The sequence below is a fragment of the Onychomys torridus genome, chromosome 2, assembly GCF_903995425.1.
Source record: "Onychomys torridus chromosome 2, mOncTor1.1, whole genome shotgun sequence".
NCBI lineage: Eukaryota > Metazoa > Chordata > Mammalia > Rodentia > Cricetidae > Onychomys > Onychomys torridus.
In genome coordinates, this window is record NC_050444.1 from 123,408,373 (window position 1) to 123,436,342 (window position 27,970).

Consider the following 27,970-nt stretch of genomic DNA (forward strand, 5'->3'; position numbering starts at 1 on the left):
AGTCCCTACGTTTTTTTTTTTTTTTTTATCCTGTTGCCCCTAGAACCCTCTCTCTTTGCCTGAGCAGGTGACTCAGCCCTGCCCGTGGACCAGCTGCCCTAGGGGTGGCCTGTACTCACCCAGGTTCACATACCAAGATTATCAAGTCGTCCCATCCCGCCCTCTCTATCAGCCACCATCTCAGATAGAGGGAAATTCATGTCCCTAGGGCAGATCTAATCTGTCCTGGTCCCTGGAGCGGGACAGAAAGGTCTAGATTGAAAGGAGTAAAGAGATGATCCACAGCTGCCTCCTTCCACACAGGGGTAAATCAAGGCAGGAAACCCAGAGCAACCAGAATAGATCCCTAGCCTCCTCCTCCCGCACCGGGGGTCCGGACTTCCTCCAAGCCTCCACTGCTTCTGGCTGTGCTCGAAGGTCATTTGGGGGGTGGCAGGATTTTCTGCTTAGCCTGCTAAGGTCAGTGTGGGTGAGGGCTAGGAGGGCAGGGCTTCTGAGCTCTCTCCGCCCAGGCTGCAGGTGTGGCCAGACTTGAGGACTAGGTATTGCTGCAGGCAGGCTCCTGCCTCCCACCAGATCTCAGCTGCAGAACTGTGCCTGTCAGAGTCTGGAAGGGCACTCTCTCCAGTGAAGGTCAACATGTCCTGTAAGAAGTGGTGCTCCAACAGCCAGACCAAGTGGATCCTTGCTGGCAGTATCAGCGTGACCCTAGTGTTGGCCATTTCAATGATCCTGGGCCTCACCCTGCATCGGGGCACCCAACCAGGTAGGAACGCCTCCTTCCTGTACTGCCCCCTCCCAACTCCGGCCGTTTCTCACCCCACCAATTGTCTGTACACCCAGCTCCATTCAGTTCTTTGACACTTCAGCCCTGCCAAGCCTTCACCCCTAGCAGAAGGTGCTATTGACTTTCCTTGGATCACCAAATCTCAGTCTTCAGCCAAGAACTTCCTCCTGGGCTTTTGGAGGGACCTTCCTTCTTGGAGACTCTGAGCACTCTGAGCAACCTTCCCACTCTCCCTACACACCTGCTGGTCCTTGCAATCTCTCCTGATAAAGACTCTCTAGGCACCCAGAAACAGCCCCCTCAAACCTATGCTCCTCCTGATTCTGAGGCTCTGCTTCTCACCCTCCCCAGCACCGCCCTCACAACCTCAAGGCTCCTTCCTGCTCAGACTCTTGCAGGGCTGTCTCCAGTGGGCTCTCAGCAGCCTCTCCTCTTTGCAGCCAGCATGCTTTCTCTAAACAACTCCCTTGGTCCCTTTCCCTGCACAGACCCAGCTCCTCCGCTGGAGATCAGGCGTTCTTCCTCCATGAGGACCAGGCAATACCCATTCCTTTGTACAAACATCACTTCCTGTGGCTAAGCCTTAACTATTCTTTCAGTCCAGGATTATCTACATACTCCCCTCCTGTCAAGTGTACACCCATCCCTCCAGGTACCTCCTAAATACCCCCCTTCTCTTCTAGCTCCCCCTTTCCTAATGACCCAAAGCCAACATGATGGCTTCTGTGGCCCCAGGAACCCACACAGTTTCCTGTCTTCTGGCTGAGCTTTGTTGTTTACATTTGTTTGTTTGGTTGGGTGGGTGGGTGTGTGTATGTGATAAAGGACAGTTTATGGGAGTCAGCTTCCTCCTTCTACCATGTGGGGTTCAATGATTAAACTCAGGTCATCAGGCTTGAAGGCAATTAATTGTCCTTACCTGTGGAACCATCTTGATAGATAGCCCCTTTTTGTCTGATTCTTGAGACAAGGACTCATATAACCCAGACTGGTCCCCAGCTCACTATGTAGCCAAGGACAGCCTTGAACTTCTGATTCCCTGCCTCTACCACCTTAGTGATAGGATGGCAGGAATGTGCCCCTACAGCTAATTTATGTGCTGGCTAGGTGGTAAGCCCAGAGCCTCACACAGCAGGCAAGCAAGCAGCAACCGAGCCACATCCCCAACCCTATTCTACATATTTGAAAAAGATTTTTACTCTATGGCCCAACTGACCTGGAACTTACTATGTAGTCCTGGCTGGGCTCATACTGATGCCAATCCTCCTGCCGTGGTCTCTCAACTGCTAGGAGTACCACCAGGCTAGGCTCAATGTGTCTTACCGAACCAGGGACTGTGCATCCTGCTGTCTGTCTACTGGATAGAATGCTAGATTCATAGTGTTAGAATTATAGCTCTAAGCATGTTAGACTGAGCCAGATATCATATATCATGTATGATGATAACAACCCCTTGGCATTGGTTCCAGGCTGTGAGCAAGATGTTTGTCGCCCGGATGCTGACATGCTCGACTACATGCTAAGCACAGGCCATATCAGCCACCGGGATGGCCTGCTGGTTACCTGGTACCACGCAGCCAGCAGCAAGAAAGAGATGGAGGCTGCCCTGAACAGTAAGTTGAGCCGCCCTGCTTGGGGTCCGGGGATCAGAGGGCAAATGACACCATGGTCATGGTAACTCTATAGTGGCTGTTTCTTTCTTTCTTTCTTTCTTTCTTTTTTTTTTTTTTTTTTTTTTTTTGGTTTTTTGAGACAGGGTTTCTCTATAGCTTTGTGCCTTTCCTGGATCTCACTCTGTAGACCAGGCTGGCCTCGAACTCACAGAGATCCGCCTGGCTATGCCTCCCGACTGCTGGGGTTAAAGGCGTGCGCTGCCGCCACCACCCGGCTTATTTCACATGCCTGAGGGAACAGGGCTGAGGGCTAAGACCACTCAGGTTGAGCAGCCAGTGAGCTCTGAGCCCTGGACTTAGACTAGGTGCTAATTCCAGGCTCATCACTATACTGTATTCACTCCAACAACCCTCCCTCAACCTATCAAGGGCTGATGGTCCCCGCTAAGGAGGCCTTTGACCTCCAGGACTAAGAAGCCAGACACATGAACTGGACAGTGCTCCTGAAACAGGCTGTGGACACCTGAGCAGTGCCTTACAGTCCAAGTGCAAAACCATCATGGTGTCCTGTCAGTGACATGCACACACTCCCCTCACCCTGCATGGAGGTCCCCTGGAGCCCATGCAACCTGCTTGTGGGTACCATTCATAGAAGAAAAACTGAAGCTCAGAGAAATTAGGTAACTGAGTCACAGAGGAGTGAGGCCAACCTACATCAGCCCCTAAGTCTGTGATCTGAGTCCCTGGTTTGGGTCAATGGGGAAACATTCTCTTTGGGGGTTGTTGAGAGGTTCATAAACTCCAAGCCATGGAGGACAGGGGGGGGGGGTAGGGGGAGGGTCCTGGCTCAAGTTTGCTTCAGAAGACACAAGTCCCCAAGGTCCCCATTCAGCATTGCAGATGTGACCTGAGAGCTCCCAGGCCACACTGCTATTTAGGACCTCACTGTGAGAACCATCAGTCAAGAAAAATCTCCTGCTGACCTGTAACTTCAGGCAGCTGAGGCAGGAGGATCACTAGTTCCAGGCTACATTTCAAACCCTTGTCGGAAAGAAATGGGATGGGGAGAGAAAGAGGGAGATAACCTGATTTCAGATGAGCACCCCGGAGTCTCATCCAGGGTCACTCAGGTTGGGAGCAGAGGAGGCCTGGCCATCAGGCTAAGGCTTTTGCTCCGGCAGCTCACCATACAACGGGCCTGACATGTAGCCTGGGAAGAACTGGTTGACCAAAGTGAGGAGAGGCCAGGCCAGGAGGGACTCAGTTCACCCCTACTTCAGCTGAATCTTCCAGCATCTGGGCCTTGCTGCCTGGGAATGAAAAGGAGATGGCGAGGTTTGACATCAACCATGCCTCTCGAGCTTGCTCAGAAGACGCCAGGTGACACAGGAATGAGAAACTGTCTGATCTGAGACAACATTGCTAAGACTGAGCTACTGGCTTCTGCTTCTGTCTACCTGCTAGGCCCTTCTTCTTTGTCTGGAAAAGAGCACAGACAGCAGGTCCTGTTGCTAACGAGGAAACCTTCCTAACTAGGAGCCTGCAAAGCTTAGCTTGTGGGAAATCTGCTTAGCTCCAGGAAAAATCTCCTGTGGGGTGAGGATGATTCTGGGATGGTCAATGGTCACATAGACAAGATGATGACAGTGCCCATCACTATACAAGCTACAAGATATTTCTGACCCAGCCTAGACCTATTTAAGTAACAGCTAGAGCCTATAAGTGCTCACTAATTAAGGAGTTTTCCCTTAATCTCTGAGTACTGAGAATTTCTCACTATAGAAGGGTGAGCCCCTTGGGCTGGAGAGATGGCTCAGTGGTTAAGAGCACTGTCTGCTCTTCCAGAGGTTCTGAGTTCAATTCCCAGCAACCACATGGTGGCTCACAACCATCCATAATTCGATCCAGCGCCCTCTTCTGACCTATAAGCATACATGCAGACAGAATACTATATATATAATAAATAAATATTTTTTAAAAAGGGTGAGCCCCACACACACACACACACCTTAATGGAACAGAAAGCCCTCTGCCCTGACAAGGGATCCAGGCCAGAGAAAAGGAGAAGATAAGGCCCAAGGGGATGCCAAAAGGACCTGCCATCTGGCTTCACCCAGGGCAGCCTGGCACAGTGAGGAGTCATGGGGTGGGGGGCTTAGCAGAGAGGGGCCCAGTTTCCTTGCTGACAGACCCCAGAGCAGGCCTCTGAGGAAGCTGGCAGAGTGGGGATAGTCTAGACTGAGTGCCCAGGTAGATAGCAAAAGCCAGAGTGCTGCGGAGGCAGCCAAAAAAATTCAAATTTTACCTTGGTATTTACTGGCTGGCCAGGCCTGGTGGGGCACCCCTGTAATCCCAGCACTGAGGAGGTCAGGGGCAGGGATAGTTAAGACTTCAGAGTCATCCTGGGCCATATAGCAAGTTCCAGGCTAGCCTGGGCTACAAGAGACCCTGGAGGTGGAATGGGGGAATGCCACTGTGACTCCAGGCAAGTGACTTCCCTTCCTGGGTAAACATGGGCTGATAGTGGGTCATTTGTCAACCAAACTAGGGCACGCTTGATTGTAAACAAGTCATTATTAGTAATTGTGTTGAGACAGCAAGTACAGCAAATGGTCCAGGGTTACCCTAGGTAAGTGCAAATAATAATTAACACTTAGTGAATGCCTAACCTGGGATGTGTTATTATTTAATTCTCAACAGATTGAGGGAATAAACACAGAGAGGTCAGGTAGGTAACCTGGCCTGTGTCACACAGCTTGCAAGTGTGTTGATTCAGGGTCTGTACACTCAGCCACCATGCCCACCTGACTCAATGGTGGGTGAGTGGAGGGCTTGGCAACCGCATGCTCCCTGCCCTCTGGGGAGCACCTCTAATTCCTGAGGATCCAAACTCCTCCTCACTTCCTTGATCCTTCACCCCAAGCAAGTCAGGCCCCGGTCCAGCTTCGGGAATGTCCACCACTTTCAGTATTAAGGGAGAGGACTTTCCAGGAAGACAGGGCATGTAAGTGACCACCTCAGGGAAGCCAGTCAGAATTGAGAGCACAATTTCTATCTATTTATGGAAATCTTTATCCCATTTATGGAGCAATGGGCAGGGTCCCTGCTAGGATGACAGACAGAAACCATGCCTGGCTTGGAATTATTTTCTTTTTGGTGGTGTTGGAGGTTAATCCCAAGGCCTTAGGCATAGTGTGTAGGCACTCTCTCAGTGAGTTACACTCCCAGCTCCCCCTTGTAATATGGACTCTCTGTGTAACTTAGGCTAGCCTTGAACTCTTAACCCTCCTGCCTCCAGGTTCCAAGAGCTGAATTTTTTATGTGTGCCACCACACCTAGTTTCTGCCATCCCAGTGTCTGCCAGGTACCCTGCTCAGGTCTAGATTCTCTATGCCCCAAACCCCATGGACTCTACCCACTCTATGTCCAAGTAGGCAAAAGTTAAGAGTTTGTTAGAAGCTGGAGAGATGTCTCAGAGATTAAGAGCATTTGCAACTCTTGCAAAGGAGACCTGGGTTTGGTTCCCAACACTCATAATTATATGTTACTCCAGTTCCAGGGAATCTAATGCCCTCTGGAAGCATCAGGCACATACATGACATACATACATACATACATACATACATACATACATACACACATACATACAAAACACATACTGTCTTAGGGTTTTTATTGCTGTGAAGAGACACCATAACCATGGAAACTCTTATAAAGGAAAACATTTAATTGGTCTGGCTTACAGTTTCAGAGGTTTAGTCCATCATCAGCATGGCAGGACATGGTGGCGTGCAGGCAGACATGGTGCTGGAGAAGGAGCTGAGAGTTCCACATCTTGATCCACAAGCAACAGGAAATGAACTCTGTCACTGGGTATAGCTTGAGCATAGGAGACCTCAAAGCCCACCCCCACAGTGACCTACTACCTCTAACAAGGCCATACCTGCTCTAACAAAGCCACACCTCCTAACAGTGCCACTCCCTATGAGCTTATGGGGGCCAGTTACATTCAAACTACTACACAATACCTTTAAAAAAAACTGTGTTCAAGTTACAAAAATAAAATTCATTTCATAACATCCATAGGCTGTCAGGGCTCACAATGGGTTCTGAGGTCACTGCTGGTGTTCTGAAGCTAAGGAATTTGCACCTTCTCACCAGTAAGGACAATAGTCCCAATTTCAAAGCTCAGGATACAATGCAAGGATAGGATTGACTGATGTAAAACTCCAGCTCCTGTGGTCCTCCCTGGGAGGCTGAAGCAGGAGATCCAAGTTCCACGCTAGCGGGGACACAAAACAAAACTGTCTCAAAGGCTGAAGTAAAATGCTGGGCATTCTGGCACATATCTATAATCCCAGAACTGGAGAAGTAGGGGCAGGGGGACTGCTGGGCTATACATTACATTTCAGGCTATCTGGGGCAACAGAGTTAAGTCTCTGTCCCCAAAAACAAACCAACAAAAACAGTTCCAGCAACAACCTGTGTTTGACTTCATTCTCCCTCCTGAAAAGCCAGCACCTGGACTTTAAAGAAAACTGATAAAATTCTCAGGCACAAGGCCTGGAAAAAAGGTTCCATGCTCAAAAAACGCTTGCTGCTTTTGCAGAGGGTCCAGGTTCAGTTTCCAGAACCCACACGGCAGCTCACAACTCTCTCTAACTCCAGTTCCAGGGGATCTGATGCTCTTCTGTGTCTTCTATTGGCCCCAGGCACAAAGGTGGCCCACGTACATACATGTAGGCAGTCACTTGAACACTGAAAATAAAAGCAAATGCATTTTTTAAATTCTCAGACATAGTAGTTGAGCTGTCTCACTTCCCTGGGCCTGGGTGGTTGGTCTTGAATTTGTTGTGTGTGTGTGTGTGTGTGTGTGTGTGTGTGTGTGTGTGTGTGTGTGCTTTTAGATAAGATCTCAGCACTTGACCCAGGCTGACCTTGAATTTACTATGTGTCCCAGACTGGCCTCAAGCTCACAGCAAGACCTGTCTCACAGCCCCTTATACTGGGATCACACCACACCAGCATAGTCTCTCCCTTTCTGTCTTTGATTTGCTCACTTTCAACATTCCCTGGTCATCTCTACAGGTGTTAGCCAGCTCCACTGTCATGGAAGGGAAGACTCGGGAGGGCCGTGTCCTTTAGGCAGAGATGGTTTCAGCCAATGCTCCAGGATGGAGAGTGGCCTAACTGGGGGTACCTGAGAGATGAGAATCTCAGCCCCACCCCAAACTTGAGATCAAAATCGACAGCTGCATGTTGTGTTGATATTGTACATTAAACCTGGTGCCAACGGTCTGAGCTCCATTTAGGCTAAATGCTCAAGGGCTCACCTGAGTTAACTTCATGATGTAACAAATAAAGTAACACTAGTTATTGCTAGTAAAGGCAGGGCTAGAAGGGTAGTCTTGGTGGGGAGTGGGAGCCAAAACCATTGTTCTGGACAGTAAGTTGACACTGGAGACTTTCAAATGGTCCTGTGTGTGCCTGACTCAAATTCTATTCAGAGGGATAAAAATTACTCAACAAACCAGAGCAGGTCAGGTGTCGTAGTACCTCACCTTTAATCCCAGTACTCAGGAGGAGAGGCAGGCAGATCTATGTGAATTTGAGGCCAGTTTGGTCTACATAACAAGAATTCCAGACCAGCCAGAGATTCATTTTTTTTTTTTTTTTTAAAGTGCTGATTGAGAGGCCTTTGTATGGCTCAGCAGGTAAAGGCACTTGCCACCAAGTCATGACCTGAGTGTGATCCTCAGGACCCACATGGTTGATGAAGATCTGATCACTACACATAAGCCATGGTATACCAGCAAACACACAATAGGTAGGTGGATGGATGGATGGATGGATGGATGGATGGATGGATGGACAGATAATAGAGAGATAGAGAGATGATAGATAGGTAGAGAGAGATTGTAGGTAAGCTTTTTAAAGTACTGATTGAGTTCTCCCTCTTAAAAACAGGCGATGTCATGGTCTTGGAGGCAGATGTCACTGTAGAAGGGTTCACTACAGTCAATGAGACTGGGGTGCCCATTATGGCCCACCCTCCAGCCATCTACAGTGACAATACCCTGCAGCAGTGGCTGGAAGCTGTACTGGCCTCGTCTCAGAAGGGTAAGGCATCCCTCTCCCAGCCCTACTGGCTCCCCAGCCCGCTGCCCTTGAGTAGGAATCCCTCTTGGGTGAGGTGAATCCAGCCCACCCTGAGCTGCTCACTTCCCAGACTTCCACCACTCAGGCTCAGGGGGAGCTAAGAGAGGTGGACAAGAGGACATGCAGCCCACATGTTCTCTCCAGAACCCACAGGTGAGACAGGGCCGTGAAAGTTCAGCGTGAAGTGCAAAGGGCCAGACAGGGCCACGGTGTCCCCGTGGGTCCCCCGAACTGGATGTGATGTGTTCAAAGCCAAACTCTCTCCCCCCAACTCCCCTTTCCAGTCCGGATCCAGGTCTCACCTTCTCCCTCATCCCCCATCCCCCTCATCCCCTCATTTCCCCCATCCCCCTCATGCCCCCAACCCCCTCATCTCCCTCATCCCCCTCATCTCCCCCATCCCCCTCATCTCCCCATCCCTCTCATCCCCCATCCCCCCATCCCCCTCATCTCCCTCATCCCCCTCATCCCCTCATCTCCCCATCCCCCTCATCCCCCTCATGCCCCTGATCCCCCTCATCTCCCCCATCCCCCTCATACCCCCATCCCCCTCATCCTCCTCATCTCCCCATCCCCTCATTTCCCCCCCCCCCCTCATCTCCCCCATCCCCCTCATCCCCCTCATCTCCCCCATGCACTCGGCAGCTGCACCTGCCGACTATCTCCAGTCACAACCACATCATTTCTCCCACAGACTGCCTTCCTCAGACAGTCTAACTGCCACACACCTGTGCTTCCTCAGACAGTCTGACACACACCTGTGCTTCCTCAGACAGTCTACCTGACACACACCTGTGCTTCCTCAGACAGTCTACCTGCCACACACCTGTGCTTCCTCAGACAGTCTACCTGCCACACACCTGTGCTTCCTCAGACAGCCTAACTGACACACACACCTGTGCTTCCTCAGACAGCCTAACTGACACACACACCTGTGCTTCCTCAGACAGTCTAACTGACACACACCTGTGCTTCCTCAGTCTAACTGACACACACACCTGTGCTTCCTCAGTCTAACTGACACACACACCTGTGCTTCCTCAGACAGTCTAACTGACACACACCTGTGCTTCCTCAGACAGTCTACCTGACACACACCTGTGCTTCCTCAGACAGTCTAACTGACACACACACCTGTGCTTCCTCAGACAGTCTAACTGCCACACACACCTGTGCTTCCTCAGACAGTCTACCTGCCACACACACCTGTGCTTCCTCAGACAGTCTAACTGCCACACACCTGTGCTTCCTCAGACAGTCTAACTGACACACACCTGTGCTTCCTCAGACAGTCTAACTGACACACACACCTGTGCTTCCTCAGACAGTCTAACTGCCACACACCTGTGCTTCCTCAGACAGTCTACCTGACACACACACCTGTGCTTCCTCAGACAGTCTAACTGCCACACACCTGTGCTTCCTCAGACAGTCTACCTGCCACACACCTGTGCTTCCTCAGACAGTCTACCTGCCACACACACCTGTGCTTCCTCAGACAGTCTACCTGCCACACACCTGTGCTTCCTCAGACAGTCTAACTGCCACACACACCTGTGCTTCCTCAGACAGTCTACCTGACACACACACCTGTGCTTCCTCAGACAGTCTACCTGACACACACACCTGTGCTTCCTCAGACAGTCTAACTGACACACACCTGTGCTTCCTCAGACAGCCTCTCTAACTGCCACACACACCTATGGCTTCTCTTCTTTCATTCTCCATGGCTCCTCTTGTCCTGACTTGGCTTTCAACATCTCTAACTTGGAAGTCTCAACTCTTGTCTCCACAGTTCAGATGGGCAGTCTTTCACTCTGGGTTCTTTTTCTATCTAGTTAACCTCTCTACTCAATGTCTCTTCCTGGAGGCCTAATGGACTCCCCACAGGCTGTTGGAGTTCAGGTCTCAGACTCTGCTCTCTCCAGGAACTGAAGCCCTTTTTCATGCCCAAGCTGCCCTGAACCAGCCCAGGCCTTCGGCTGGCTTTTGCTTCTGCCTACCTGGGATGGAGAGGAGGCCCCTTCTTCTCAAGTGTTGGCTCTCCCTGTCTGAAAACTATCCCTGCACCCCACCATCATCTGCCCCCCATTTTCCCACTCTCTCCCAAGACCAGCCCCAGCCTTACCAGCTCTTCCTACCCATCAAGTCGACTTCCTGTTCCCCAGGCCTTGCCCCTTTCCTGCAGGGATCAAACTGGACTTCAAGAGCCTCAAGGCTGTGGGCCCCTCCCTGGACCTCCTCCGGCAGCTGACTGAGGCTGGCCGGATTCGGAGACCCGTGTGGATCAATGCTGACATCCTAAGAGGCCCCAATGTGCCTGTCTCAGTTGAGATCAACGCTACACAGTGAGTGTTCACCCTCTGGCCAGCTCACTTCTGCCAGCAGCGAGCATGAGAGGGCAACCATGGGGGGCTTTTGTCAGCCCACCATGAGACCTCAGTTCTGAGCCTTTTCCTCTGTGGTGTGTGTGTTTGTGCCTGTGTGGAAGCCGCAGTACACATCTGGATGTCAGAGGATGACTTTCAAGAGTTAGTTTTCTCAGTTCTGGGGCTTGAACTCAGGTCATCTGTCTTGGTGGCAAGCACCTTTACCTGCTGAACCATCTCACCGACCACCTCTGAGTATGTGCATACACTATTAACTTGCCTTGGATGCCTGCTCCTTTGTGTGTTTTTAAGACACGGTGGTCCCTCTATGTAGTCTTTGCTGGCCTGGAACCCATTATATGGGCCAGGCTGCCTCATACTTGTGGGGCTCCTGGTACCAGGGTTACAGGTATGGGCCACTATACCTTGGCAGGGAGAGGATGAGACAAGTTCTCACGTAGCCCTGAACAGCCTTGAACTCTGCATATAGCTCAGGCTGGCCTTGAACTTCCAACCCTCCTGTCTCCTCTCTGCTATACCTGGTGTGCACCAGAATGCTTAGTTTTCCTTTCTCTAATGAGTCTTTTCCCAGTCCCTGCCACCTCCACATGCTTCCCTAGCACCCCAGGCTCCTGACGAACTTCCCCTGTGCCCCTCGGCCTTGGTTCCACTGGTCTGTTTCTGCTGACCTACATGTTTGTCCCCCTGCTCCATTGTGGACTTGGAGGGAGCAGACGGCCATGGCCTTTCTGTCTCCCCAGTGACATGCACAGGACTTGGCCTGCTACAAGTTATAAAGAGATGGCTCCCTCCACATCCTCTGGAAAACCCATCCCCTGATTGGCGAGGAGTATTTTTCTCCCCATTTTTCAGATGCAAAAATTCACAACGACAGAGGCATGCTGCTGCGTGTTTATTGTGCCCCAGGCACTGTTTCAAGCACTGTACTTGCAGAATACAGCTGAACTCTTAGGAGAATGAGGTAGCACAACTAGTCATCCTCATTTTGTAAGTATAGAAATACCTTTGAGAGGTTAAATGGCCTGTCTAAGTCTACAAAATGGCAGAGCAAAGGTTCCCATAGGCCTTTCCCTCCCCAAGCTCTGTGGTCTGCAGGTCCCTCTCCCTCCATCTGCCCAGCCACCCACCCAATATTTACTGTGGTTCTCAAAATGAGATATATTTGAAGAAAGCAATTTCAAAAATGTAGTCTAGGGCCCAAGACAAATGTGGCTTCTCTCCTCAGGGTACTCTGGAGGCTGGGCAGTAAGGTGACATTACTTCCCTACTAAAATCTGCATCAGAACAAACTTCAAATAGTTCCTTTTAATTTATTGCTTTCAGACAGTTTCATATAGCCCAGGCTAGCCCTGCACTCGCTATGTAGCTGGGGATGAAGGAAGTCCTGATCCTCTTGCCTTCGCCTCCCAAGTGCTGAGATTACAGGCGTGTGCCATCATGCTTGGCTCATATAAAAAAATATTTAGGAATCTGAAACTTTGGAGACTTGAAACCAGCTGTCAGCTTGCAGATCTGCACACCTTACAAGTCTCCCTTAACCCCTGACGTCCACATGGGGATGTTCAAAAGGCTCTGCCCTGGCAGACAGTCACTGTCTCTTTGAGAATCAAAGGCTGAAGTGACCACCAGAGGCAGAGCAGGGACGTGAGCCCAGACCTCCCTGACTGCACAGGGTGGTGATATCAGCAGGAGCACGTGCAAACCACTGCTGTTCTTTAGAGCTCTGTTGGCATCCTGCAAGCACAAACTCCACAGACCTGACTGCCCCTCTCCCTGTGACAAGAGCCTACAAGGAGGGACCAAAGTGGCCTACAAAGATGGATTGCTCTGTTCTCTGCAGGTTCCTGGCGCTTGTCCAGGAGAAGTACCCAGAGGTCACCATCTCTCCTGGCTTCACCACTCTTTACGTGCCTCAGTTGCCAAACAGCACGTACACCCGAGCCATGGTGGAGAAAATGCAGGAGATGGTGGGAGCGCTGCCTCAGAGGGTCACCTTCCCAATTCGGGCTTCCATGGCACGGGCTGCCTGGCCCCACTTCAGCTGGCTCCTGGGCCAATCTGAGAGGTGAAACACCCTCCTCTGGTTCCAAACCTATCCTGGGCTCTGATCCAAGATGAACATGGCGGGAGGGGTCCTATAGATCATCTTGTCCTGGCCCCAGTGGTCAAAACAACCTCCTACAATGCCCTGCCTCCGGCTTGTACTCCTCTGTTGACAAACTGTTTCACTGCTTCCATTGGTAGGAAACTCAGGAATAGACATCCCAAGTGCGCACATCCTCCCACCCCCTGGACCCCTGCTTCCCATTATCCCCTGGAAGGGATGGTACTCAAGAGGCTAGTGGGAAGCTGGAGGACAGATGTTCCACTCCTGGGCTCAGCTGGCATTCAGTTCTGAACACAGGAGTAGAGCCGAGGGCCTTTCTGGGCCCAGGAGGGTACTGAGTCAGCTCTCTGGTCCCAGGTACAGCCTGACACTGTGGCAGAGCGCTTCGGACCCCGTGTCGGTAGACGATCTCCTCTTCATCCGGGACAACAGTGCCACCCACCAAATCTACTATGACCTCTTTGAGCCTGTCTTGTCGCAGTTCAAGCAGCTGGCCTGTAGGAAGGGGACCTCGAAGGGGAGGTGTAGGCTGGGTTCTGCTCAGGGCAGCCTTGGTTGGGCATGGGAGTAGAGGTAGGGAGGTCTAGAAGGGGAAGAAACCTCTGAGTGGGACAGGAAACAGGAATCATTCTGAGACTGTGTCTCCTGACCCTGGGATAGTAGACTACCGAGCTTCAACTGTCCACAAAGCAGGAGTCTGGTCAATAGGGAAATGGAGGTCCAAAACCACACAGAATTTATAGAAGTACAGTTGATGGGAACCTAGCCAATCAACCCTCTTCTGTGCCCACTAACTCATAAGCCAGGTGCCACCAAGCAGACCCTGAGTCTAGGGGCACCTGCGCTTAAGCCATCGCAAGGGGTCACATCAGATGCCACTCCTATTGAGGGAGCCATGTCCGGGAAGTGGGGAAGAGCAGCTTTGGGATCCTCCAGCTCTAGCTCCAGTTGGTTTCTGGCCCAGTAAACTCTGTTTACTGGTTGTCAGACCTTGAGACAATGACTTCGAGTCTATCCAAGAGGGAACTGACAGCCACAGGGCTGAGGATGCAGGCGAGCCAGGGCGTAACCATGGAGAGTGGTCCTTTCACCTTGGCAATCTTGGGTCCCACAGTGAACACCACCCGGAAGCGGACCTTCTACACAGGTGGCAGCCTGATCCCTCTTCTCCAGCAGCCCGGGGGTGATGGTCTAGAGGTAGAGTGGCTGGTTCTGGAAGCGAACGGCAGCAGAGCAGCAGCCATTATTGCTCCTGGTGAGTCTGCCTGCAGCCCCAGAGCTCCTGGCTAACCCAGGTCTGTCATTTGCTTGGGTGGGTAACTTCGCTCTCTGTTACTATGGCAACACGATATGCCACGCACTGGGTACAAAGTGGGAGGAATAATGTCAAGAGCAGGAACCCCTGGCCTTAGACCAGCAGCAGCAGCCTTGAGTCCCCAGCCACACTGGGACTAGAGTGGGTGGTGACCCAGCTCTGAGTCCCTAAGAAGGCCAAGAACTGAGCCAGCAATTTTCATGCCTGCCTGAGAGTCACCGGTCACAACATTTGGAGCCCTGGGATGGGGCTGGCAGATTCAAGCATGGCTGGCACCAGTTCCCCTGTCTGTCCCCACAACCTCCACTGCCCCTTTACCAAGAGACACTGACATCCCATAATGACAGGTACTCCAAACACTGTTGCCTCTTCCAGACAGAGAAGGCATGATCCTGCTGAATGTTGGCCTGCAGGAACCTGAAGCTGGGACCCCTGTGCCCAGCCTGCGTGCCCCGGGTGGTTCTGTTCTGACGCTGGAGTCTTGTCTGCGGCAGCTGGCTATTCACCCCAGGCGCTGGGGCATCCATGTGAACATAGTGGAACCTGCAGCTCTCCGGCCATCCCTGGCCACGCTGGCACACCTCTCCGCCCTTGGCGAGCTGCCCTGGCCTGTGTGGGTGGGGGCCACAATCTCACATGGTAATTTTGTGGTCCCTGGCCACGTGGCCGGCAGAGAGTTGCTTACAGCTGTGGCTGAAATTTTCCCCCATGTCACCGTGGCACCAGGCTGGCCTGAAGAGGTGCTGGGCAGTGGCTATCGGGAGCAGATGGTCACAGATATGCTGGAGCTGTGTCAGGGACTCTGGCAACCTGTGTCCTTCCAGCTGCAGGCTGGGCCACTGGGCCGGAGCACAGCCAAAACTGTGGCCAGGCTACTGGCCGCCTCCCCTCGAACCACTCTGACGGTACACCACAGCAGGGCTGGGAACAGCTATGCAGATGTGTGGGCTGGCTTGTGGGTGGCCAGGGCCATGGACAGGACCCGAGTCTATTACAGGATACCCGAGGAGTACCGAGAAGACTTGCTGGCAGATGTGAGCAGGAACTGAGCACCCAGTAGGACTGGACATCTAATGTGGAAGGCTTCCCTGGGGAGTCAGGGTGAATAAATGCCTCTGTTTTGCTCCACGCACTGTGTAAGACCTGGGGCAGGGTGGAGTGGTGCCTAGAGGGTCTGGAGGCTGGGGGCCAGGTCATTCCGGTTGTCCAACAGGAAACTCTCACAAGCCTTGAAAGTATTGTAGAACTCCGTGGACAGGCCGGCCACATTGGTGGTCACATAGTTGAGAAAGCCGGGGGTGGCCTGATTGTAGTAAGAAACCTGCAGGGCGGGAAGCCAAGCTCAGGGAGGTGTAATGGAGAGAGGCTCAGGGACTTCTGGGCAGGAGGCAGGTGGGCGGTCAGTCTTGCTTGCCTTCTGAGGAGGCAACAAGTACAATCCTGGGTCTTGGAGGTCAGTTAGAAAACCTGACTGGCAGACGTGACCTCCTGTGACAGGTTCCCAGACACTCGGGGTACTTCAACCCTGGCTGCCCTATCACAACCCACCATAAGATCATTGTGTACCTCCTCCCTGCAGGCCAGGTGCCCCCAGGGGACAGGGATTGAGTCTCCAAAGCCTATCACTGAATCCACTTGCTGGGGTCACAGAAACATGGTAGACGTAAGCTTTGGCTTAGCTCTGCATAGATCCTCAGCAGCGCCAGCAGGCTGAGTCAGCACCTGGGCAAGGCTCAGAGCCAATCTAGGGCTGTAAGGGAAACTGCAAGCTGAGGGTGGGTGCAGCCCTCCCGCCCCCACCTCCTCCCTACCTTTTCAATTAACACTGACCACCTGCTGGGCTTTATAGGCCCTTGGAGCCACATAAAGCCCTCCCAGACAAGAAGGGGGACACAGTAAATAAGCAATGAGACAGAATTTTAGATCAGAGCTGGGCTTTCTGTGGTCCGTGTCCAGAGCTTTTTCTAAGCCCCAGCAGTGGCTGCTCACTAACTACACTGACTGAATCTCAAAGATGACTTCTTTTCAGCCCCCAATGCTCTGACTTCTCCAGGCTGGGAGAGCTGGGAGGCTGTCATATCTATAGCGGGCCAAGGTCTAGAAGGGTCCCAGCCCAACAGTATAGAGTCCAGTTCACCTGTAGGGAAAGGCTAGAAGGACACTAGGCCTCACCTTAGTCAACTGGTCCCCCTCACGCCACAGACAGAAGCCTGAGCAAAGAGTCTCCCCACGTTGATATTCTGGTGTCTCGGGGTGCGTGGGCAGTGTGACTGACCTCAGTGCAATGACGTAGGGGTCCCTGGAATGGAGTCAGAGTGAGAAGGAGTCAGAGATCATCCACAGGAGAAGGTGGGGACCCAGTCCTGTTCCCAGGCATTGATTTATTCCCTCAGGGCCGGCTGTACAGAGGGGGTGTCTGAGTTAGCAGCACCAGGTTCAGGCCTCATGTGTCCCCATGGCTCTGTGTGCCTTGGGGTTTTCATTCTTCTGGGCCTCGTCTCCAGAAAAAGAGATGCGGTCTATCCTGGCTGTACCCATGCTGCAGGTACCAGTCACAAGCTTCCAGGGGGCAGAGGCTAAGGGATAGCCATGTGAAAGGTACCCTGTCTGTGGCCTTAAGTGCAGCACCCTTAGCCGCAAGCACCATGGACAGCCTTGATTTTTCAGGAGCAGAATGGGCCCTTGCTATCACGGTGAACCCCACACCCCCACAACCCCACACTCCCATCCCTGGTAGCCTACAAAGAGCTGGTGGGTTCTGAGTCCAACCACCAGTGGGCAGCAGAGCTCTGACTCCCAAGTTGCTGCTCCTCCTGAAGAGGGAGATGAGGTCTCCCCACCCCTACTGCACCCCTCAAAAAGCAGACACTCACCCATTGTCACAAGGCTTCCGCCTGGAGGCCAGGATCACAAAGTCTTGGGGCTTGGTATTACCACTCAGGGCAGGGCTGACGACGTGGTAGATGGCGTCATCCTCATCTACCTGCTGCACTAGCTCCACACTCCTGTTGGGAGGTTGGAATCAGGACCCGGGAGCCAGGGCAGCTCTCAATGGGAGAACAGTTCTGCCAGGACCCCGCAGGTTGTAGCCTTCTGAGTTGCCCTGGAATGGGTTCCTCACCTCTACACAGCTCCTCAGAGCCAGAGGAAGGGTGGAGGCCCTCTAGGATGCATGCACACATGAGTATACACAAGTGCCCGTGCATGTGGGCACACACACACATGCGCACAAGAGACATAGTCGTGCACACCAGGGCAGATATACAGGTACATGTATATGTATGTATATACAGAGAAATACACAGGTACATATAGACACACACCAACACATAGGCACACAGACGTGTACTCAAGCAAATACACGTATACAAACTGGAAGTGTGGGTTGACAACTTGACAGAATCTAGAATCACCTGGGAGATGGACCTCCATCCATGCCTGTAGGAGATCCTCCCGATTATATTAATTGCTGTAGGAAGACCCATCTCAACCGTGGGCAGCGCCACTCCCTTGTCATAAAATGGAGAAAGTGAGCTGAGCGCCAGCATGCATTGGCCCTGCTGTATTTTGTTATTGTGGATGCGGTATGAACAACTGTTTCAGGTGTCTGATGCTTTGGCCTTCCCCACCATAATTGACTGAACCTTGGACCATGAGGCAGAACAAACCCACTCTCCCTTAACTTGCTTTGGTCAGGGTATTTTATCAGAGCAACAGGAAAAAGAAACACATAGACACAGGAACACAAAAGCTACCCATAAGCATGTGCTCACACATGGGCATACACGCACAGGCACACAGGTAGACGCCACTGAACATACAGATCTGACTGTGGGTGCACACACCCCAGGTAGCTCTTAAAGGATTTGGTAGTTGGATGTACTATCTGGTGAGTCCCCAGTGTGTGCCAGGTGCTGTACATCTGAGATCTCGCTCAGTCTCCCTCCACAGCATCCCTATGCTGTGGGCAGTCTCAGTATTCTCACTAAATGGAGGGACTGAGGCTGAGGAATAACCCACCCTGGGCTACAGAGCTCATGAGAAAACAGGGCTGGAGTATTCAGTCTGGCTGGTGGCAGAGTCATAACAAGCCCAGGCACACACACATATATGTCCTGGTATACAACCATAGATTGACTGGTACCCAGACACACAAGGACAGTCACGTGAGGACACAGAACCACATCCACACCTTCCCTTCCTCCCCTCTCCCCTCCCCTCCTCCCCTCCCCTCCTGCCTCCCCTCCTGTCCTCTGTTGCACACAGCACTGGCTTGGAAGCAGGCTGGCTGTGCCAGGCTAGAGAAGTGTGCTGGGGGCTCCACCCTTAGGTCACTCATACCCTCAGTGAAGCTATTCACCCACGTGTGCCTGGCTAACCGGCCCTGGAAGTTCCAGGGAGCTTCCTGTCTCGTCTCCCATCTGGAAGAAGTCCTGGGGTTGCAAACATGAATGCCTTGCCCAACTTTACATGGCTCCTGGGGCTTCAAATACAAGTTCTCATGCTTGTGGGCAAGGGCTTTATCCAGCATAACCATGGCTTCGAAGGAAGCTTAGACGAGAAGCCCAGAGAAGCTACAAGCTGTCTGCTGAGGGCAGACTCAGAAAGACGGAGCAGTCCCTCGTGGAAAGTCAGCTGCTGCTGAGCAGCTCAGTGAGTTCCCAAGTCCATCTAGGGAAGTGCTTTGCAGAGCGGGCTCTGAGTGAGCCACAGCATCAGCAGAACAGAAGATGACTTTGAGGACCTTGAATAAACGCCACTTGAAACATTAACTTTCCCAACCCCATAAGCTGGCTCAGTGGGTAAGGCACTTTGCCAGTAAGCCTGCTGATCTGAGTTCAGTCCCCAGGACCTAAGAGTTGTCTGACCTACATACACACAAACACAAATAAATGCCATTTTTTAAAGTGTAGGAGCTGGGGAGATACACAGGTTCAATTCCCAGCACCCACATAGTAACTCACAACCATCTGTAACTCCAGTCCCAGAGAATCTAATGCTTTCTAACAGCCCCCTTGGGCACCAGACACACATGTGGTACACAGACAAATATGCAGGCAAAATACCCTACTCAATGGGGATGGTGGTGCACATGTTTAATGCCAGTACTTGGGTAAAGGCAAGCGGATCTCTGAGTTCAAGGTCAACCTGGTCTACAGAGTGAGTTCCAGGACCAGCCAGGATTACACAGAAACCTTGTCTTGAAAAACAAAAAACAAAATACCCATCCTCATAAAATGAATAAATAAACTTTTTTTTTTTTTTTTTTTTTTTTGAGACATGGTTTCTATGTGTAGTTTTGGAGTCTGTCCTGGAACTTACTCTGTAGACCAGGCTGTCCTCAAACTCACAAAGATCCACCTGCCTCTGCCTTCCAAGTGCTGTGATTAAAGGTGTGTGCCACCACCGCCCCGCTATAAAAACTTTTTAAGAAGAGGGGGAAACAGAGACCCAGAAAAGAAATGACCTGACCAATGTCGCACAGCCATTTAGGACAGATACAGGATTTAAACTCAGGCCTCCACATCCAATTCCAGGCTCAGTCCCCTCCCTAGGGCCTCAACATGCCCATGACTTTGACTGTCACCTGACATAACTATACCCTATGGTCAGACCCATCCCTGCAGAAGGCCCATGGAACAAAGCATCATGGGGGATGCTTAGCATCAGCAGGCAATCCCCCTGACCCGTTGCCTAGCACTGGCCCCTCACCGGTAATGCTTGTCCCACTCTGGCCTCCGGCGCAGGTCCGAGAGCAGCGTAAAGACCTGGGCAGCGTCCACATGCACCACCATCTCCAAGTGAAAGGACAGGAACTCCTCCTCCAGGATGTACAGGCGGACCTGTGTAGCACAGAGGGTGGCCTCATTCTTGTACCACAGGCTCGGACTATGCTGCTAGTAGGCAAGGTCTCTTAGAAGTCAGGGCTGCCACTGACTGAAGAAGTGCTTCAATGTCTGAGACTTAGTCACAACCCCGTGAAAATGGACCTCTGACAGCTCAATGCAGACAGACAGAGCTGAGGACCAAACCCAGGGCCTTGCTCTTGCTAGGCAGGGCTCTACCACTGAGCTAAATCCCCAACCCCAGAAAACACCTCTTTAAGAAGCAGTAATCAGGGCTAGAGAGATGGCTCAAAGGTTAGGAGCACTGGCTTCTCTTCCAGAGGACCTGGGTTCGGTTCCCAGCACCCTCACGGCAATTTATAAGCCCACTGCAGTCAGTAATTCCAGTCCCAGGGGATCTGACACCCTCGTCTGGCTTCCCCTAAGCACACATGTTGTGCACAGACACACATACAGGTTAAACAGCTATACACATCAAAATAAATAAATAATTTTTAAAAAGAAAAGAAAAAGCAGTCAGTGAGGCAACAGGTCTCCAGAGCCTGGCTTCATCCTAATCCCTAAAGTTACAGGTAGGGAGGTGACTTGTCAAGGGACAGGCAAGAGAGACAGAGCTCACGCTGCCCTCTGCCCCATCCCTGCAGTGACCTGCTGTGCCAAGGGAGGGTGGGGAAGAAAGGGCCGTGCAAAGCCGTGGCCTCAAGGGTGGGTAAAAAGTGGCAGGCAGGACGAAAGGGCTTCACTCAGGGTCCTTAGAGACAGTCGTGCTTCAAGACCTCTGTGAATTGCTTAGAAGATCCCAATCTGATGCTTGCCACCAGCCAACCTTGGCCACTTGTAAGGGAGAGGAAGGTAGCAGGTGGGTCAGTTACCTCACGGTTCTCCACCGACAGCACCCAGTTGTCCTTGGCCATAAGTGTCTTCAGAGAGGACACGTTGTAATAGCTCAGGTACACCTGGGAAGAGCACACCAACCAATGCTTCCTTCTCCTGCCCCAGGGGTCCCTGGGTAGGGTGGTGCTGATGTGGGAAAAGGAACTGAACTTTGGGAAAGGGGTCCAGGCTCCCTTAAGCCCTGCACACAGCCCTGAGCAGCCACAACCAGAGCCTCTACTCCTCCCTCTTACAAAACAGGAGACACACACATGTTGTGTGTGAACCGCAATCAGGAAAAAGCAAAGGGTTTCCCGTCCGTGGTCGTGGACCTGTGAGATTTCCCTCAAAAACCACTCTGGCCAAAGGAAAGGAAAAGGGCCCTGTAGGCTTTGAAACGAAGGGTTTTACCTGGTTGCTAGGATCCCAGGGGACAGACAGGGCCACTTCTACCTGCTTACAGGACACAAGGTACTTCCTGAAAGGGAAGAAGACAGCCTGGGTCTCTCAGAGTCCACTGTTCTTAGCAAATATCATTGCCTACTGCATGCCAGGCCCATGCTGAGCCCAATGAGGTTGAAGACTCTCCCTGGCAGGGCGACAGGGTACACCGACACCCAGAAAACAGCATTGGGGAACACATGAGTTCAGCTAGCACCCCAGGCAGTTCACAGGGCACTGGAAAGGAGAAATGGACCAGGCAGGCCCAGGGTCCCCTTCACCCATGCCTCAGTATTCTCTTTGGAATGGAATCCATGCCATCTCTACCTCTGAGGGGCTTTGCAAGGAGCATGGGGCTTAGCATATGATAAATGTCCTAGAAATGCAGGCTTTTCTTATTAATACAGTGTGTGAGCCTGGATGCATCTACAACACTCTACAGTTTGTTGTTTAAACTCTTTTATGATTTATTTATTTTTATTTCATGTGCACTGGTGATTTGCCTGCATGTATGTCTGTGTGAGGGCATTGGAGCCCCATGGAACAGGAGTTACACACAGTTGTGTCCTGCCATGTAGGTGCTGGGGGTTGAACCCAGGTCCTCTGGAAGAGCAGCCAGTGCTCTTAACCGCTGAGCCATCCACCCCACTCTACAGTTTTATAAGGTACTTTACAGTGGACTCAGACTTGCCAGGTTACATGTCTTGAGCCACTGGGTCTGTGCTCTAAACCTTTATGGGCTTTCTTTCAGTTAATTTGTTTTGGTTGAGACAGATCTCTCTATGTAGCCCAGGCTGGCCTTGTGGCAATCCTCTGCCTCATCCCCACCAAATGCTGAGACTTGATCCTTTCATCAAACAAGCCAAACAGGCTTCAGAGTCAATGGGATAAAAACAAGATTTAAGGGGTTGGAGATTTAGCTCAGTGGTAGAGCGTTTGCCTAGCAAGTGCAAGGCCCTGGGTTCGATCCTCAGCTAAAAAAAAAAAAAAAAAAAATTTAAAAATCCCCGGATCAAGCCGTCATCAGTAGATCGCTCTCAACTGTGTGTCCTGAAGGCAAGAGACCTAACTCTCTGTGCTCAGTGTCCCAGTGAATGCAAGAACAGTAAGACGCTTTGTGTGACAACACTGAAGGCAGAAGACTATGCTATACAAAGGGCCCACCCAGAAGACAGAGGCAGAGGACTCCCAAGAGTTCAAGACCAGCCTGAACTACTTAGTGAATTCCAGCCCAGCCTAGGCTATAGGGCTACAGTGTGAGCTCCTGTCTGTGGTGGTATTGTGTTCCCCAAAATATTATGCACGCTAATAAACTTATCTGGGGTCAGAGAACAGGACGGCCACAATATTCAACATAGAGGTTAGGCGGTGGTAGCACACGCCTCTAATCCCAGCACTCGGGAGGCAGAGCCAGGATCTCTGTGAGTTCAAGGCCACTTGGAAATAGCCAGGCATGGTGACTCACACCTTTAATCCCAGAAAGTGAGCCTTTAATCACAGGGAGTGATGGCAGAAACCAGAAAAGATATATAAGGCGTGAAGACCAGAAACTAGAAGCATTTGGCTGGTTAAGCTTTTAGGCTTTGGAGCAGCACAGTTCAGCTGAGAGACCCATTTGGATGAGGACTCAGAGGTTTCCAGTCTGAGAAAACAGGGTCAGCTGAGGAACTGGCAAGGTGAGGAAGCTGTGGCTTGTTCTGTCTCTCTGATCTTCCAGCATTCACCCCACTACCTGGCTCAGGTTTGATCTTATTAATAAGACCACCATTCATGGTATACCTATCTCTAAATAAAATAAAATAAAAATAAAGAGGATGGGGAAGACAACCCAGTACTGAGCCCAGGAGTACCAGAAGAAGCTCAAATGTCTGGAGCCAGCAGGTGGAGCCCAGCCCTGATGCACGTCCCTCCCACTGCCCAGCCCCACTCGCCTGTCCAGGCGGATCTTCTTCCTGGCACTGGCCTCTCGGTATCGCCGTTCCCCCTCCTAGGAAGGAAGCAAGGACAGGTTGTGGTATAGGTGGGATGTCCAGCTAGCCCATAGCTCTGCCATCCCTGTCCTCCGGGGCCAGAGGACCCTGCAGTCTATAGAGAAGCCTAGATCTTGCTAGGGCAGCAGGGATCAAAACATCCTTCCTAGGAAAGTGCCAGGGCCCCGAGCTGTACTTTAGCTTCCCATGGAGCCTTTGGTGACCTTGGGTATCCCGGCCCCCTTCTGGGCCTCAGTTTTCCCCACTGTAGAATGAGACGGTGAAAAGACCCCACGGTGGTACCCAGAGCCACACTCACTGGGCACTTGCTGCGAACTAGGCCCTCATGAGGGCCCTGCTTGAGAGCACACCTGCTTTCTGTTCTAGTTCCTGAGCTTAGAGCCTGCAATTCCCAGTTTACACAGGAGGCTCAGAGAGCTGAATGTTCCCAAGGTCACAGGAGTATGGGGTGGAGCCGGGATCAGAACTCAGAAGACCAGCTTCAGAACTCACCTCCTCTACAGCCTTACCACAACTCAAAATCACAAAGATGGCAACTGGCCTCCAACAAACCACAGACACAGAACCCAGACATCCATGTGCCCTTGCCCTGTCCCCATAATGCTGACCCTCACAATTTCTCAAAGGCTGCAAGGCTTTGCAGGCAGTGGCTTCCCCACAGCCACATCTTGGCAGGCAGAATTTACAGAACACTAACCACACAGATAAAGACTGAAATTCACAAAAATATGTGTTCAAGAATGTGGCAGGAGTGAGGCCCTAGCAGCCTGGGGCTCCCAAGCCAGAGGTCTCTGCAACCCGTGGGCTGTTCAGGTCCATGATCCCCCGACATCAGCCAGACCCCACGGCATGTTCTCGTTCTGGGAAGCAGAACAGGTACCCAGCTTCATAGGTGAATCCCTGAGTCATGACCAGGACACTCAGATCTGGTTGTACCTCAGTGGAGAGCCAGGGATGGGACTGTCACAGAGTGACAAGTGAGGGAATTTGGGGATAGGACACTTACCCCAGGCTGGGGACGAATCCAGGGCAGCTTCTGAGGCTGGTCATCTTTGTCCAGGACCACAAAGGTCATGAAGGCACTGTTGATATGCCGTCGCTGGGTCTCGGCCCCCTGGCGATAAGCCTCCACGCACACGCCCACCTCCATGCTAAGGTCAAGTGAAGGATGGAGTCAAGTTCAACAGACCTTCCCCAACCCACGCCCTTCCATATCACACACTCACACACTAACACACTAGTACACACACAGGCAGGCTGGTGCACATAGAGTGTGTACACACTCCCTACAGTTCTTCCAGCAATCAGATCCAAATCTCACTGGCCTTCAGAACCATACATGTCCTCTTCGGTAAACTTACAGAGCACCTAGTGTGTGCGATACAGTGAGAAATGAACATGCCCAGCCAGACCTCAGGCTAACAGCCCAGGAAGTCAACAAAGCAAGAAAACAAAGACACCCAAAAGTCACCAGGGGGCAGGTGAGACGGCTCAGCAGGAAAAGGGTTTGCTGCCAAGTCTAATGACCCAAGTTTGACCCCAGGGACCTACATAGTCAAAAATAGAAAACGGATTCCCACAAACTGTCTTCTGACTTTCACGTGGGTATGCTCAGCGCTCGCTCTCTCTCTCTCTCTCTCTCTCTCTCTCTCTCTCTCTCTCACACACACACACACACACACACACACACACACACACACACCCCGCTATAAATAAATAAATGTAATTTCTTAAAAATTAAGTCATTGAAAACTACAAAGGAAGCTAGGCATGCTGGCATATGCTAGTAATCTCAATACTAGGGATGCCAAGGCAGAAGGATTAATGTGAATTGAAGGTCAACCTTATAATCCCAGCCCTGGGGATTCGGAGAAAGTCAAAGTTGCACAACCTGTGAGCAGTGGAGCCGAACTTGAACCCAGGCCGCCCCGCTCCAGACTGCTCACCCTTAATGAGCACACAAGTTCTCAGAAATAGCCTTTACTTGAAGCCAGCTGTGGTGAGACTGGCCATCTAACTTACTCCAAGGTGAGAGGTTAGAATACCTGTTTTAGGACATGGGTAGGAAAGCATCGGGGAAACTTGAGCAAGAAGAGACCCTTGACCTGTGCACCCCCAGGCAACCTATGATCTGTGCACCCCCAGGCAACCCTGTGACCTGTGCACCCCCAGAGAGACCCTATGACCTGTGCACCCCCAGAGCGACCCTATGATCAGTGCATCCCCAGAGACCCTATGATCAGTGTACCCCCAGAGACCCTATGATCAGTGCACCCCCAGAGAGACCCTATGATCTGTGCACCCCCAGAGCAACCCCATGATCAGTGCACCCCCAGAGCAACCCTATGATCAGTGCACCCCCAGAGCTCGGTCCTCCAGTCAAGTAGAAGAGAGATGGGGCACACAAGCACAGGGCAGCTTCCAGCTGGCGGGAGGCGCAGCACCTATGGAAAACCCAGAGAAAAACCCCAATTCCGCCATTGGACAACAATGGGAGTCAGACCGTTCCGGAAGAGGGAATACTAGCTAAACTCGGGCCATGTGAACACTCGGCAATTCAGACCTCATCTGCTGGGGAGAGGCTTGGCAGGTCTGCATTGGGTAGTTTCTGGCATCAGGAAGAACCCTCGGCCCTTGGTGGCCCAGTTCCACCCATCCCAACCCCTCACCTATGCTTGAAGGCGTTATTCACGATGGCCTTGAGCACCAGACGGTCCCCCACCTGTGACGGGCCTCGGAAATGGAACATCTCGATGGCCTTGAGTGTAGGGTGGGCATGACAGAGCCGGCTGGGAGGAAGAACAGGAAGAGAGACAGAAGACATGGTCGGTACTGCATCAGGGTGCTTGGGCTAGCCTTCTCTAGTCCTTAGCCCCTAACCCATCCTGGACCTGGTCCTCTGCCCCAGTCCAGGGATGATTCCGCTCCATGCATAGCACTAAAGCTGCTTCCAGCTTAGCATGCTGAAGCCACTGTGCACGGCTAGAAAGGAGCTAAATTTGAGGTTGGAAGAAAGTGAACGAGAGTATGACCTGGAGCAAAGCCCTTCCCCTCCTTCCCTTGGCATTTCTGCCTCAATGTCTATGTCCCCTGAGACCTCGAGGCCCACCCCTCCTGAAAAGCTTCTTGTCACTGGAGACCCCAGTGAGGTCCTCCTCCACCAGGAAGCCTTCCCTGATCATCCAGGCCCCGAATTCCTCAAGTCTCACACTCACAGGCCAGGCTTCTCAAATATTATTACTTAGACACTATTTCCAACTTAACCTCAGAGAAGAGGTGGCCTGAGCTGGGCTCTAAGAATGGAAACAAGCCTAGTGGAGGAAAGTGGCTGAAAGGACAGCAAAGACAAAGTCATGGAGGCACGGGGGTGTGGATTAATGACCACTGGTTATCACAACTACCTTTTAAAATCCCTGACAACTGAGTGCCATGAACTCCAGTCCATTAGAAAGAGGGATCGGTCTATGGTGACATTATGGTGGGGCTGGGCAGTGTGCTGAATGGTGGGAAGTCACACAGGAGCAAAATGAGGGCCTGGAAAAGTTGGGGGGGGGGAGCAAAGCCTGAAGGAGCAGTTACCAGCTGGAGTGCAGGCAGAGCCAGATCCAGGGAGGCCTCAGAGTCAGTCTGGTGGGGAGATTCCCAGTGGCTACAAGGAATGTGGCCATGGGTGGGGAGAAGAAGTCATGGCCAGCTCACAGAAATGGCTCCTCTCTGGCTTCACATGTGTGAAAACCCAGGGTTATCCTCAGAGAACACCCACGCTTCTGGAACCTTGACTACTGACCTAGTAAGGGTTTCTCCTGCCAAGAAAACAACCTCTGAAAGAAACAGAGAAGACACAAAGAGCGGCTGTCTCACCTGGCTGCAATGGTGGCCACGTTCTCCATCCAGGCCATGATCTGGCCCCCAAAGGTATTGCCCTGATGATTGGCATGAGGAGGCAACACCAGTTCCACGCTCTCCACTCGGGTCCTCTCTGCTGGCACCATATTATCGCAGTCCTTGTCTAGATCTGGTCAGGGAGCAAGGCAGGGAGGTGAGAAGATCCCTAAGGACAGACTGTCCGTGGAAACCCCAAGACACCGATCCCCACCCTGGAGCATTAATTTAACACCACCAAAAGATCACAAGGCCTAGAATGGCTCTGGGTAAAGAATGGAAGGACATGGGAGGAGGGACATAAGCCTGCCACAGGGCAGCAGACAGAGCATGGCTGTGAGATGAGGCACACCTGAGCCAACAACCCCTGCCCCACCCAACACAGGCTGTATGACCACAGATGCGTCAAGCAAACTCCTGGATCTCGGACACCCATCTATAAGGAGCAAGTGTCATCCCCAGCCAGATGGAACTGGGTGTCAGTGAGGGTGGTTGTGGCTGTCATGTGCTCAGCTCACAGTCAGTGGCTACACTTCTAGGACGGTCCTTGCTGCCTGCTCCCCTGA

The 27,970-nt window shown here is 51.9% G+C and overlaps 2 protein-coding genes across 2 annotated transcripts in view; one reads left to right on the forward strand and one right to left on the reverse strand.

Annotated features, from left to right (window-relative positions):
* The first annotated feature begins 639 nt into the window (after window positions 1–639).
* On the forward strand, window positions 640–15,616 carry Fam151a (family with sequence similarity 151 member A). The gene is made up of 8 exons (XM_036178586.1): window positions 640–766; window positions 2,257–2,400; window positions 8,368–8,520; window positions 10,748–10,907; window positions 12,790–13,014; window positions 13,414–13,553; window positions 14,171–14,311; window positions 14,747–15,616. The coding sequence occupies exons 1-8, from the start codon at window positions 640–642 to the stop codon at window positions 15,418–15,420; spliced, it is 1,764 nt and encodes a 587-aa protein (XP_036034479.1). The 3' UTR covers window positions 15,421–15,616.
* Acot11 (acyl-CoA thioesterase 11) overlaps window positions 12,240–27,970 on the reverse strand; it is a 53,390-nt gene continuing 37,659 nt past the window's right edge. The window contains exons 7-16 of the mRNA XM_036177807.1: window positions 27,384–27,537; window positions 26,192–26,311; window positions 24,529–24,673; window positions 23,463–23,518; window positions 21,502–21,568; window positions 21,090–21,173; window positions 20,084–20,214; window positions 17,245–17,376; window positions 16,544–16,670; window positions 12,240–15,692 (exon numbers count right to left, since the gene is read on the reverse strand). Coding sequence (XP_036033700.1) covers window positions 15,537–15,692; window positions 16,544–16,670; window positions 17,245–17,376; window positions 20,084–20,214; window positions 21,090–21,173; window positions 21,502–21,568; window positions 23,463–23,518; window positions 24,529–24,673; window positions 26,192–26,311; window positions 27,384–27,537 — 1,172 coding nt within the window. The 3' untranslated portion in view covers window positions 12,240–15,536. The remainder of the gene's footprint in view (window positions 15,693–16,543; window positions 16,671–17,244; window positions 17,377–20,083; window positions 20,215–21,089; window positions 21,174–21,501; window positions 21,569–23,462; window positions 23,519–24,528; window positions 24,674–26,191; window positions 26,312–27,383; window positions 27,538–27,970) is intronic.

Bases quoted from the DNA above. Each gene is read 5' to 3' on its own strand.
- Fam151a (XM_036178586.1), top strand. From the start codon at position 640: ATGTCCTGTAAGAAGTGGTGCTCCAACAGCCAGACCAAGTGGATCCTT. The intron at 8,521-10,747 runs GTAAGGCATCCC...CCTTTCCTGCAG, and splicing joins ACTGGCCTCGTCTCAGAAGG to GGATCAAACTGGACTTCAAG. The intron at 14,312-14,746 runs GTGAGTCTGCCT...TGCCTCTTCCAG, and splicing joins AGCAGCCATTATTGCTCCTG to ACAGAGAAGGCATGATCCTG.